Below are 11766 nucleotides of genomic sequence, written 5' to 3' on the forward strand. Positions count from 1 at the left end.
TGGGGTCTCTGTCCTTTGGCCGCTGCCACCCCAAAAGAGTGGGTCCCCTTCCTCCTGCCCCATGGACCCGGCCTGGGAGGGCTACTCCAAAGTGAAACCACTGGAGACCGCAAAGTTTTGTTTGCCCTGAGGTTTATTTATGCAGCAGTTCATTCACTGATGTTTTGCCTTTAGACGGCTTCGGCTTCCCTTTTAAATTAGATATATACATATACAAAATAATGGCTTAAAATAGATAGACATAATTTAAATAGAATACATTCTTTGGTCCAGGGCTTTTAAAACCCCAAACGACCATTTTCAGTTACTAATGTGCAACAGTGCAGAGGTGCCCCATTCTCCTCCTCCGAGTCGGAAGGGCGTCCTCCTTTCTTCTCGCGGAGGAGACATTTGGGAAGGGAAAGGGGAACGTGGTCAGTTTCGAGAGAGTTCATCAATGCGACTCTGTGTCCACTTGTCTTGAGGATTGGCACAGATCCTCCGGTTGCCTTTTGTGGTAAATCTGCAAAGGAGACACAGGGGAGGGGGGGGGTTAGGGGGGGGGGGGGACAGGACCCAACTCTGCCATTTGCCTCCCTCCAGCCCTGGTCTGGGTTTTTTAGGATGAACAGATCTCCTCTGCTTTCGCCCCAACAGGCCTCTTCCTCTTCCCAAACATGCATCCAGGTGGATCAGGCCCAGAGGTTGTCCAAGCCCCCATGAGCAAAAAAAAGGGGGGTCTCTCTTTGGGTCTCCAAACATTCTGGACTTCAGCTCCTAGCATCCCCCTACCAACAGTCAGGGATTCTGGGAAGAAGTCCCATCTGGAGGACTGGTGGGTTGCGGGGCAGAGAGGCACCAGAAGCCGGCGGTGTGCGTGATTCAGTTGCATGGCACCGGAGGCCAAAGGAAGCCAGCTGTGGGTGGCATCGGCCACTTTCTGGGCTGTTTTAAGCCCTGGGTACTTACATGACAGCCGGAATGGCACACATGTGGTTTGTGTGTTCATAGGACACCAGGTTCTTCTGTGGAATTGGCTTGTTGATGAATTCGAAGCAGCAGAGGCTGGGATCTGCAAAGGAGAGACCGTACTGTGAGCAGCGTCCACTCCTTTGAGCCCCTTCCAGCCAGGACTTCTCCCGCCGAGTGCTGGACATGGACGTTCCCTTGTCCAGAGAGCCCCACTGACCCACTCCCTTGGCCTTCGCCTTTCCAGATCTAAGCCATAGGCGGCATGCTTGGGACCCTCTAGCCAATGCATGCTGTCCAGCATTTCACAGATGAAGACCAGGACACATGTTTGGCCAAGCAACATCAGAGTTGGGTCAAGAGGAAGACTGGAGAAGCTGGAGGAGGCTGCAGCCATGTGCTTTTGCCTGAGCAGACTGGCTTCCACAAAGTGGCTTCCACATTGCAAACCGCCTTAGAGAGTGCGCAGTTCACTATGAAGTGGCATAGAAGTGCCAAAGTGCTATTGCTGGGAAGAGCAAGATTCAGCCCTCTCCTCTATGTCGAGTTCACTGAATGCGAATTGCTTTTTGAACTCAGCGGCTGTTGCACTGAGCTGAGGATAAAAGGGGAAAGTGGGGAAGAGGAGGAGAGGGAACTGCATTGGGACTGTCCCTGCCAAATCAGGACCCTTGGAGGGTCTCCTCTTGGCAGCCCAGGATTGACTGTCTGAGCCCAGGGGGACTTAGAGTCAGCGCCAGCAAAACAGCCACTGCTCCTTCGTGTGGCCTCTGGAGATGCTGCAGCCACCTTTCAGCCAAGCAAGGGCTCCTTTGGCAGAAGCACCTGCCTTGCCTTGCCTTGCCTTGCCTTGCCTTGCCTTGCCTTGGAAGGATGCTGGGAAAGAGGAGCCAACTTACCCCCTGAGATGGCCTGGCCCTGGGCGAAGAGGGTGGCAGCGACCAGCAGGAAAGCGAGGACGGCGGTGCCCACGGAGGTGTTCATTCTGGCCCTTGCGGTTGCGGAAGCGAAAGAGGCGAAGGAGTGGTGGTCGCTGGAGGGGATCCGGTGCAAGCTCTCACTCGGCTGGGACTCCTGAATGAACCTCCTGGACTCCTCTCCAGTCTTTATACCCTTTTATCGCGAGGGGAGGGTGGGGATTTCTCAGAAATCAAATCAAGGCTTTTTTCCTTCGGTAGCGGAGAAGTGACGATGGGGGCGATGACGCCATCGCAGCCCCATTTTTGCCCAGTCTGGAGAATCTTGAACAGAGTCTCCTGAGAGGAAGTGAAGTCAGCTTTCGGTTGGATTCTGCAATCCCTTCTCACTTTGCAAAACCGGGCGGGGAGCATGTGTGCGGAGACCCAGCCAAGATACGAAACATGACAGAGAGAAAGAGAAAAGGCAGGAGGCAAATTCCTCCCCCAAACCCTGGCCAGGATTCCTGGGAACAAGTTTTTCAGCAGAAGAGAAGCTGCAGAGTTTGCAAAGAGGCTCTGGGCTCTTGCTGCCTTTTCTTGAAGGAAGAGGGGGGCAGTGGCAGATATTGGCAGTGCCTCCAGGCCCAACTGCTGGAGACAAAAGACCAGCCCTAGGGCACCAGGCTGGCACTTAGTGTGTGAAGATGGCAGGGGTCTGGCACAGCTTTCCTCTCTTCCTTTGATGCAGGGAGAGGGCAGAGGTCATGCCAAGGCAAGCAAGGCCCAGTAGGCTGCTCTGAAGGGGAGTAATGGGACCCCCTTCTTCTGGCAGGAAAGCGGCTCCCACTTTTTTGGAGAGCTTTGAAGCAACCGCACTCAGCCTTTGGTCTTCCAGGTGTTTGGGATGTCAGCGCCCAGAAAACCATTGGCCAAAGTGGGCAGCAGGAGGAGTGGAAACTCACAATGCATGGAGAACTAAAGTGTAAGAGCTGCTCCTTTGGGGGTCCTCTGCCAGGCAGCCAGGGCTCTCAAGACCATCCTTGGGCCGCAGGGAAAGGCAGGCGAGAGCCCCCCTCTCTTTTGCTGGCAGGTCCACAGCCATTGCCACCCGAAGAAGAGGCAGCGGTCAGTGGGGGGGGGGGGGGCAAAGTCTCCCTGACCCAGTTGGCTGCTCTTTGGGGAGCAGATCCAGCAAAGGCTACTAGGAACAAGCCCACCCCCTCCTTCCCTTTCAATGCCCCATTTCTCCGAACCACAAAGATGCTGAGCGGCCAAGAACTGGTTGACTCAGCACAGCGCTTGTGTGCTTGTGTCTGTTGGTGGCATTGGCACCCGGCATATTTTGGGGCTGTGCTTGCATCAGGGCCTTCTGGCCCCCAGATGTTCTGGGACAGCAACGCCAGGCAGGAACCAGCCAGGCTCCGTTTTGGGGGGAATTTGTTGGCTCCCGCAGGGATCATGGCCCCCTCGGCCCATGCTCAGCAGCCCCACATCGGTGGTGATGAAAGGACTTGCGAGGGTTTGACGCAGCAAGGGCAGCCAGCAGGGTTGGACCTCCCAGCTCTTCCCAGTTCATCCTTGGCTCTTGCCTCTTGAGCCAAGGGGCCCTTAGGTTCATGCAGAGGATTTCCCAGCAAAGCCAAGGAGCAGAGCCAAAGACGCAGTCCAAGGATGGACCGGGACCCAAGAAGCCCCTTCCTCTAGCCTGGCACTTCGGGTCCCCTCCGCCACTCTCTGGCTGACCACTGAGTGCCCCTCTCCCAGAATTATTTAGCTAGCGTGGCCCCTGGGAGTCGCAATCCAAAAACGACACTTTCCCAAGCTCTGGGAACACCAGTTCTAGTTCTGTCCCAGAGAGCTTGGCAATGGAGGAAGGCAATCCAAACTCCCCTCCTCTCCCCAGCTCCCTGGTTCAGTAGCCAAAGTCATGAATCTACCAGCCATGGGCAACAGCAAAGGCTACTGCCCCTCTTGCCCTCCGCAGTCGGCCCACATTTGGGCAACCCTTCCATCTGCTGCAAAGAGGCGCTTCTGCTTGGCAAGATGGCTCCTTCCTTCTCTCTCTCCATGTCTGGCTGAATTAATTATTCTTTGCTTGTAAGTACTCCAAGTCCAGTTTATAAGGAAAAGTCGGTTTTACGTCTTGAGATTAAATGGAAGCCGCAATCCCCCTTTACAGGAGCGGGATCACGGAGTTTGCATTTATGGCACGCATTGCTATTGCCACAGTTTGTTTATCCTTCTCGCTGGACCAAGTGTGCAGAAACCACAGGCACACGCTTGTCAAGCCATAGCACAAGGCTGTGCACATGGTCCCTCGGCCATTTGCTGGATGCTGCCATCGTTTGTCAACAGAGAGGCAGCCAGCCAGACTGAAGGGCTCTTGGCTTGGCCTAGTTGGAAAGACGTCAAGCCCAGGGAGGATTTGGCTGTGATTCTGGAGAAGAGGGTTCAGTGGTACCTGGGGCCAGCAAAGCAGGGATACCCAAGCCTGGGCTGCCCTTTTCCGACTCCAAAGATGGCCTGCCTGAGGCAGCTGCTTTCCCCTGTCTCCGCTCTGCCAGAGAGGGTCTGAAAGGGGGCATGTGGGGCTGTGGTGGGGCTACTCCACAGGGGCATTTGTGGTGCCCCACCTCCATGATGATCTTTGCTGCGCAGGGCTGGGGGGCCTTTGCCAATGCCACCCATTCCCCCTGCAAGGGAAGGGTGAGCAAAAGCTCCTTTGTGTGGCCAAGGTCCACAACATCAGCAGAAAGGCAAACCCAGTGAACAGCGAAGAGTAGTGCATGAGCTGCACATCTCATCCTAATGGAAACCCTACCTATTGCGCTTTCCACTCATGCAGCTAGCTCACCTGGCAAAATGCGCATTGGGTGACTGGGTGGGTAGTTGCTGTGGCAAAGAGGAAAGTGACAAAATGGAGGCTCCGTTAGCCATGTGAGGTGGGCTGTCCATCCCATCCCTCCATCCCTTCACTTATCTGAAAGCAGATGGCTTGTGTCAAGGGGGAATTCCCCTTCAGGAGGAATGGTCAGCGGGTCAGCCAGCCCTTAGGCCAGCAACTTTTTGGATATGGAGAGAGTGAGTCAGAGAGCCAGAGGAGGAGGAAGGAAGGAAGAAGAAGGAAGGAAGGAAGGAAGGAAGGAAGGAAGGAAAGAAGACAAACTGGGTGTCAAGAAATGTCCCTGTCTGAAGAGGAGGCCTAAGAGAGAGTGAGGAAGGCTTTCTGCTCATGAGGAGGTTCCTCTGTGGTTCAAATGGAAGGCAACACCAGAAGGGCCAAGCCCTGGTTCTGGCCACTTGGCATGGCCTGCAAAAGGGAGTGTAGATTAGACTCTTTGCGAAGAGAAGGGCCAGAGCACTCCCAGGCCGGAGCGGGAAGCGGTTGCCCACTGGAGACTCCCGTGGGCCCACCACCATGCTCCCCAGGGTCCTCCCAGGGACACAAACTCCCGGGGGGGGGGGTCTCCATGTCGAAGCACAGCCTCCCATCCCTCCTCCCGCCGGGACCCAGGCCTCGTGGGGTGAGGGCTGGCAGCGTCTGTCCCGAACCAGAGATTCCGTTTTTGCGCAAAGGGGGTGACCTCAGCGCCCACGTGGCCAGGCCCTGCTGAGTGGACACAGCCTTGGGTCGCTGGATGGACCGGACAGCAAAGGGGAAGAAGGACCCGGCCTCAGAAAGAGGAATCGACACTGCAAATGATAGAAGGGGAAGGATGTGAGCTATGCGCTCTTGTGCTCTCTCTCGCTCTCTCTCTCTCGCTCTTTCTCCTTTTTGTGTTTCCTCCTTCTTCCAGCAGCTGGAAGGGCTTTCGGCCACGGAGACGTACCTGGCCAGGTTTGCTTTCTTGTGAAAAGGTGAGCAGGGCCCCCCAAAACTGGCATTGCCAAACCCCCCCCCCCCCCCCCCCCCCCCCGTCTCTGTGCCTCAAGCACTTCCAGTCAAAGTGCCCTGCTCTTCTCCCACAACCTGGGACTTGTTATGGCAACCTTTACTTAAGTCTTACCCACTTAGTGAGTCTACTCTGGGTAGGATGCACATGACCCTTTGCACTTGAGCACTGAGCATTTGATAGCAGTGCATCTGGGGGCTTTACTTAGTTGGCTCAGTCCATAGGATAGACTGGATAGACAGGAGCAAGCATTTCCACTTGTAGCCCCTCAGGGCAGTCCTGCCCCCCACTTTATTCATAGGGGACCCCCAAAAATGTTGAGTCTCTTCCACTTCTCATACTTGGGGAAGCTCCAGAGCCAGTCCTTTTGCTGGTCCGCCTGCACTAGGGCTTGCGTGTGTGTGTCTGCTTTTTGACCAGTGCCAGAGTTTGAACCTGGGACTCTGGGTCCACTTGGGTCTTCTCCCGAACCCCAAAAGAGCGCTTGCTTCCCCCACCAACAGCCCCCTTCCTGGATTCTTCTTCTGGAGCAGCTCTTGGCCCTTTAAGAGGAGAGGAGGAAAGACTCAAGCAGAGGCAGCTGGGAGCTAAGGTCAAGAGCTCTTTATTTTGGCAACGGAGCAGGTGAGAAAGGCCTGGCCTGCAGGCGCACGCTCAGATAAATACACTGGACATAGCTTATCATGCTACACAGAAATACAATATACAATATAAGTTATCCCACGTGGTCTTTTTCACCCTCTTGGGGCCAAGGCCAAGATGCTGGGTGCTTAAATACATAAATAGGTATGTGCAAAAACAGCAACAACAACAACAGAGCTGCCATCAAAAGGTGGGCGCAGAGAGAGTTGGGGGGCTTCAGACGACCCACAGTTCTCCCTGGGTATGTACTGCAAAATGGAGGCTGCAAGCATTCAATCAGTCCAGTGCCTGTCCCACGGTGGCAAAAGGAAGAGGAAGGTGGCAAGAGGAGCCAGGGATGCGGAGGCCTTTCTGGGGCACTTGGATAGGATTTGCTTGGCCTGAAAGGGTTTCCAGTGCTTGGAAGAGCAGGAGGGCATCTGGCCTGGCAGCTGCGGCAGGGTCAGAGGGGTCCAAGGCATCAGCCCCAGCAGGTGCCAGAAGAGAAGGGCAGATGCCCAGCAGGTGCTGCTCTCACTCCTTCTCAAGGGTCTCTATGAGCTTTGGGATCCACTTGGCCCTGGGATCCACACAGGCCTGCTTGCCACTCTTCAGCAGAAACCTGTTAGAGACAGAAGCAGGGTGAGCGGCTGTGCCAGTATTCTGCTCCCTGGGTTGCCTTCTGGGGCAACCTGCCTTGGTTGCCCTTCGGTCCCTTTCCTCCTTTGCTCTTAATGGGAAGGGTCAGGGTGGCCCATAGCAGTGATGCAGATGCCCTCATGGGTAGGACCCCCAGCCCACCCTGGATGGCATTCAGGCCTGCTTGCTTGACCCCTTCCCCCCCCCCCATCCAACTTACACAACGGAGGGCAAGGCACAGTGCCCGCCTGTGTAGAAATAGTCCTTCACTTTATTCTGCGGGATCGGCTTGATAGTGTTCCGAGAGCAACAGGGCGATGTGTTGGTGCCATCTGGAAAGGGGGCAGAAAACAGGGCTCAGCTTTTCCCTGGGGCAAAAGAGGAAGAGTACCAGCCACCAAACCAAACCCCCCCCCAAATGCCCCCAAAGGCACTGAGGCCATTTGGTCCAATAGGACTATACACAGACATCTGTAGCGCAAGGCAGGGGCCATGGGGCACTGGAAATGATGGGGGTGAAACAGCTTTGGGATCTCTTCTGGGTCTGTGGTTGTTGACCTTTGCTCCTCCAGACTGCAATGCCCAGAAGCAGTAGCCAACATGGGCACTGGGTCCTTGGTATTTCCCATAGCCCTTGACTCGCCATGGGTCTACTCTACCTGAGACCCACCGAGAGGAGTTCTGCTTCTCCCTCTCTTGTTATGAAATGTTTCTTTGAAAGGGGGCTTATGGGTCTTCAGAGGCAGAAGCAGGTAGAAGGGGAGAGGAGAGGATCCGGCTGAACTTACGGGGGGCAGCAAAATCTGTAGAGAAGGAAGCCATGAGGAGCAGGAGGCCGATGAGGCTGGCAGCCCAGGAGAGCTTCATCTCGGTGGAAGAGGAGGCAAAGCAAAGGAGGGCCAAGGTGGACAGTCTTCTCCTTCTGGCCAAGGGCTGATATCTGCCGCTCTGGAGCTCCTCTCCTTTTATGCCCACAGGAGGAAGGGGAGTGGGTTGGCATCCCCATCTGGGTACAAGGAAACCCCCACATTTCTCTCCCCAGAAAGTGGGAAACTGATGTCATGGAGAAACTGACTCTGAAGAAAAGGGAAGCTGGGCCAGGAAACGCACACCCGACGCCACCGTTTCCCACGAAAGGACATTTCCACACCACCTGTGACAGGGATCCAGGGCCAAAGGCCTCGCTGACAGGCTAGCTTTCTATGGATGGCTGGTGGTTAAACTGGAGAGGACCCATCCATGCCTGGAGCATGGTTCAGCCCAGGGAAATGGGCCCTGCCTGGGTTTGGCTGGTGGGTTCCTCTTTTGTTTCCTCTCAGGGCAAGGGACCCCACTCCTGGCCCCACAGACAGAGAAAGGCCTGGCTTGTCACTCTGGTTTGACCCCAACTTTCCTTTTAATTGCCTGATCAGGTGAGTGGGTTTAAAATCTGCATTTATTCATGTATGGGACTGATATCCTGCCTTCCTCCCAAAATGGGATCCATTAATGTATGAGTCAGTCTGTTAAAAGAATCAAATGAGTTAGAGTTAGGGTTGGAGTTGGGGCAAGGGAGCAAAAGGCGGTGGGAGACTTAGTGCCCCAAAGGCTCCCAGGGGCTGCCTTGGCCACTTCCTCCGTCAGGAAGGTCTGGGCAAAAGGGTGCCCAAGATGCCCTCTTCCCTCCTGGCCCTCCCATAGACCCCGATTCTTAGCCCGGGATGCCCTCGTCCCTCCAAGAGGTGAGAGGAAGCCCTGGGTCTGATGGACCAGCTGCCACCTTCCCACTACTTCCAGACTCCCAAGACCAGTATGGCCAGTGGGCATGTGGGCATTGGGGTTCTGGGGCTTGCCAAGGTCTCTGGGCCAAAGGTCTTGCAGCCCACGGCCGCCATGACCGCTGGTTCCACTGGAAACTGACTCATCTTCCGTGGGCAGAGCGGGTGAGAAAGTGAGGGAAAGAGTGAGTCAGCCCTTCTGCCGCATTGGTGAATGGAAAGGGATGCCCACATGCGCGGGTCTCACTCTGGCGCAAGGGAGACCCAGGGGCAATCCTTCCAAAAACCTTGGCAACCCCCTCCTGGGGCCCTGGAGGTTGCCTGAATAATTCGCCAGCCAGAAGTAAGGCCCCCTTTCCTTTGGGGTGATGATGATGATGGTGATGCCCAGGTGAGGAGGAGGAGGACCTGGCAGCAGAGTTCTTTATGTCCCGAAGCAAAGGAAGTCATGCTTATCCCTCTAACCCTAACCCTGCATTCTGCTCTCCTTAGCGCAGTGTCACTCAGTGCTGTCTGCAATGCAATGTCACTGCGTTGTGGGGTTCTTAGGGTCACCATAACACAGTGGCACTGCGTTCAGGACACCATAACAAAGTGGCACTGCACTAAGGATGCCACAAGGCAATGACAGTGCACTATGGCCACCCTGAGACAGTGGCACTTCAGTACAGGCACAAAAACACAGCGGCACCATACTAAGGATGCCACAATGCAAAGAGCCACACATGGAAGCAGCCGGTCACCTGAGCCTCTCTGCAAGGGATCTTTTCTTTCTCTCTGGTTTGCTTTGCTTTGCTTTCACATTCGTTTGTGGCTCCAAAGAGGGCTGACTTTTGTTTCCATCCTTCTTGGAAAGAGTTTGGGGGGAAACCCCCAGCCTGGCCAGAGACCCTTCTCTCCTGGACCCCATTGCCCCTGAAGGGATGATGATGGTACCAATGCCAGCCTGGCACCCCAAAAGGAAAGGAAGAGGCTTCTTTCTCTGCTATGCTGCCCAGGAGAAGAAGCCCACCAGAGAAGAGGGGAATTATTTGGGGGGGGGATTGTATGCCAGGCCTCTCAGCATCCCCCAAATTGTCCCATATCCCTGGCACCTCGATGCCCAGAAGCCACACTAGTGGCACCAGACCAGAACCTGCTCTGGGTGCATTGGAGGGATGTTGTTTCAGAGATTTGGGGAGAACTGGGCAAGTGCAAGTCAAAGAAGGGGGGCTCTGGGGAAAGACAGTGCCTCCTTCTCATAAGTGAGGCATCTCTCTCTCTGAGTCGAAGGGCGCATTAATGTGCCGGAGGCAGACTCTACCTAGAACCAGGGAAGCCTCTTTCTCAGCACAATGGCATTCTGTGGAGCATGACTGGGGTTCGAGTCACTCGTCGCTGCGGCCACATTTTGCCCAGTCATGGCAGGCTTCAGGGACATCCACTCCGTTCACGAGCGGCAATCTTTTTGGTTGCACAGCGTCTTGACTTCTGGGGAATGAGTCACAATGAACAGGCAGATTCCCTTCAATGAAGGGAGCTTTTGTCAGCATGGAAGAAGAATGTGAGGAGGAATCTGGAAAGGGTCCTAAGCCAAACCTCGGAGGAGGAAACAGCTGCGGGAAGCAAGTGGGACTTTCCCCCAAAAAAAGTAGGAGCCATGCACCTCCAGAAGGAATTTCGGCCAAAGAAAGTCTGGCTGGGAGGAAGAGGAACCTTTCTCACCCTTTCCGGCACTTTCCTGGAAACCCTGCCATTTAGTGCATTCGAGTGTTGAAAACATAGTCTGTGTTGTGGTTAGTTACAAGCACCACCTGCCCCTTGTTGTAGATTTTACAAACAAGGGTCCCACAGGTATACATACACACACACACACACACACACACCCCACATACATCCATAGTTTGGGCTATTTTCAGTTCTGACCCCGAAAGGGGGAAATGGCGCACTTTTCCGTCTCTGGGCTATTTGCATCCTGGCTGCTAAATCCGTGTCTCTTTCTCCCCCTTTTTCACTCCAGAAGCTTCCTTCCCTTTTTCTTTAGCTTCCTTTTGCCTCGTGAGATAACAAAACCCCATCCGGCTTCCTTGGCGAACAATAGCATCAGGGCTGAGGAAGAGGCAAAGGGGCTGCTGGAAGACCCCACCATTGGCCCCCAAAGGCTGCAGGCCAACGGTGAGCAGAGGGGCGCATGCCAGGAGCATGGCACATTCATTCCTCTCCTCAGCTCCCGCAACATCCCTCCTTTGCCCCCTCAAACAGAACCAAGTGGACTCCTGCTTTCTCTGGTTTTAATGCCCCCTCTTTGGCCCAATATCTCCAGCCTTTGGTGGGTCCTGGAGGGGGGCAAACTGACTCCCCCAGCCATTGAGGGATGATGCCTAAAGAGCCAAAGGCCCCTGAAGCCACTGGTGAGTCAGTGCCAAGGCTGGGCCTCTCCAGGATGGTGCAAGCCCTTGGCACATCTGCCCAGCTCTGAGGCATGCCCTTGGCATGCTCCATGCCATCCCAAACCAAAAAGAGGAAAGCCCCCTTGGCAGCCGCAAGCCTTCGCAGCCCAACTGTTTGAGAAAAGAGACCGAAAGCAAAAACAGCCGCGATGCTTCTCTGGCTTTCGGCTTCCTTTCCTCTTTTCAATCTGAATTTTTTATTATGCTGTTCCAGATCCAGGCAGCTATACATCCAAATGCATTGCGCATACATTAAAACATGTGTGACTGCATTCACTATGAGAGTAACAAAAGACTCCCATTCATTTCCATTTCCATCCCCACCTCCTCTCTCCCTCTTTTCCTGGTTCTCTTTCCAGTCTTCCCTGTCTGACCCTCTTCTCACCCTCCTCTTCCTCTTTAGATCCTTATACTTCTTTCTCTTGGTTCATCTCCTTCCTTCCCCAGATATATCTCCCACATTCCTTGACCTTCCTCTACCTACTTTCTTTTCCTAAAATGCTATCTATCATCACCTATCTATCTGTCATCCATCCATCTATCTATCTATCTATCTATCTATCTATCTATCTATCTATCT

General features: G+C 54.5%; 2 protein-coding genes across 2 annotated transcripts; both read right to left on the reverse strand.

Moving 5' to 3' along the window:
- Positions 1 to 38: 38 nt before the first annotated feature.
- Positions 39 to 2008, reverse strand: LOC121916905 (C-C motif chemokine 5-like). Its single transcript, XM_042442451.1, has 3 exons — positions 1848 to 2008; positions 949 to 1051; positions 39 to 502 (listed from the first exon to the last, which is right to left on the reverse strand). Exons 1-3 carry the CDS (start codon positions 1930 to 1932, stop codon positions 415 to 417), a joined length of 276 nt encoding a protein of 91 aa, XP_042298385.1. The 5' UTR covers positions 1933 to 2008; the 3' UTR covers positions 39 to 414.
- Positions 2009 to 6337: 4329 nt separating this feature from the next.
- On the reverse strand, positions 6338 to 8019 carry LOC121916773 (C-C motif chemokine 5-like). The gene is made up of 3 exons (XM_042442213.1): positions 7789 to 8019; positions 7221 to 7332; positions 6338 to 6983 (listed from the first exon to the last, which is right to left on the reverse strand). The coding sequence occupies exons 1-3, from the start codon at positions 7865 to 7867 to the stop codon at positions 6896 to 6898; spliced, it is 279 nt and encodes a 92-aa protein (XP_042298147.1). The 5' UTR covers positions 7868 to 8019; the 3' UTR covers positions 6338 to 6895.
- Positions 8020 to 11766: the final 3747 nt, after the last annotated feature.

This window comes from Sceloporus undulatus, chromosome 11 (assembly GCF_019175285.1).
Source record: "Sceloporus undulatus isolate JIND9_A2432 ecotype Alabama chromosome 11, SceUnd_v1.1, whole genome shotgun sequence".
NCBI lineage: Eukaryota > Metazoa > Chordata > Lepidosauria > Squamata > Phrynosomatidae > Sceloporus > Sceloporus undulatus.

Excerpts from the sequence above, each read along its gene's own strand:
- LOC121916905 (XM_042442451.1), bottom strand. The coding sequence starts at position 1,932 with ATGAACACCTCCGTGGGCACCGCCGTCCTCGCTTTCCTGCTGGTCGCT. Across the intron at positions 1,052-1,847 it reads GGGCCAGGCCATCTCAGGGG|ATCCCAGCCTCTGCTGCTTC; the intron begins GTAAGTTGGCTC and ends TCTCCTTTGCAG. Across the intron at positions 503-948 it reads TGTGCCATTCCGGCTGTCAT|ATTTACCACAAAAGGCAACC; the intron begins GTAAGTACCCAG and ends TCTCCTTTGCAG.
- LOC121916773 (XM_042442213.1), bottom strand. The coding sequence starts at position 7,867 with ATGAAGCTCTCCTGGGCTGCCAGCCTCATCGGCCTCCTGCTCCTCATG. Across the intron at positions 7,333-7,788 it reads TACAGATTTTGCTGCCCCCC|ATGGCACCAACACATCGCCC; the intron begins GTAAGTTCAGCC and ends CCCCCTTTCCAG. Across the intron at positions 6,984-7,220 it reads TGTGCCTTGCCCTCCGTTGT|GTTTCTGCTGAAGAGTGGCA; the intron begins GTAAGTTGGATG and ends TGTCTCTAACAG.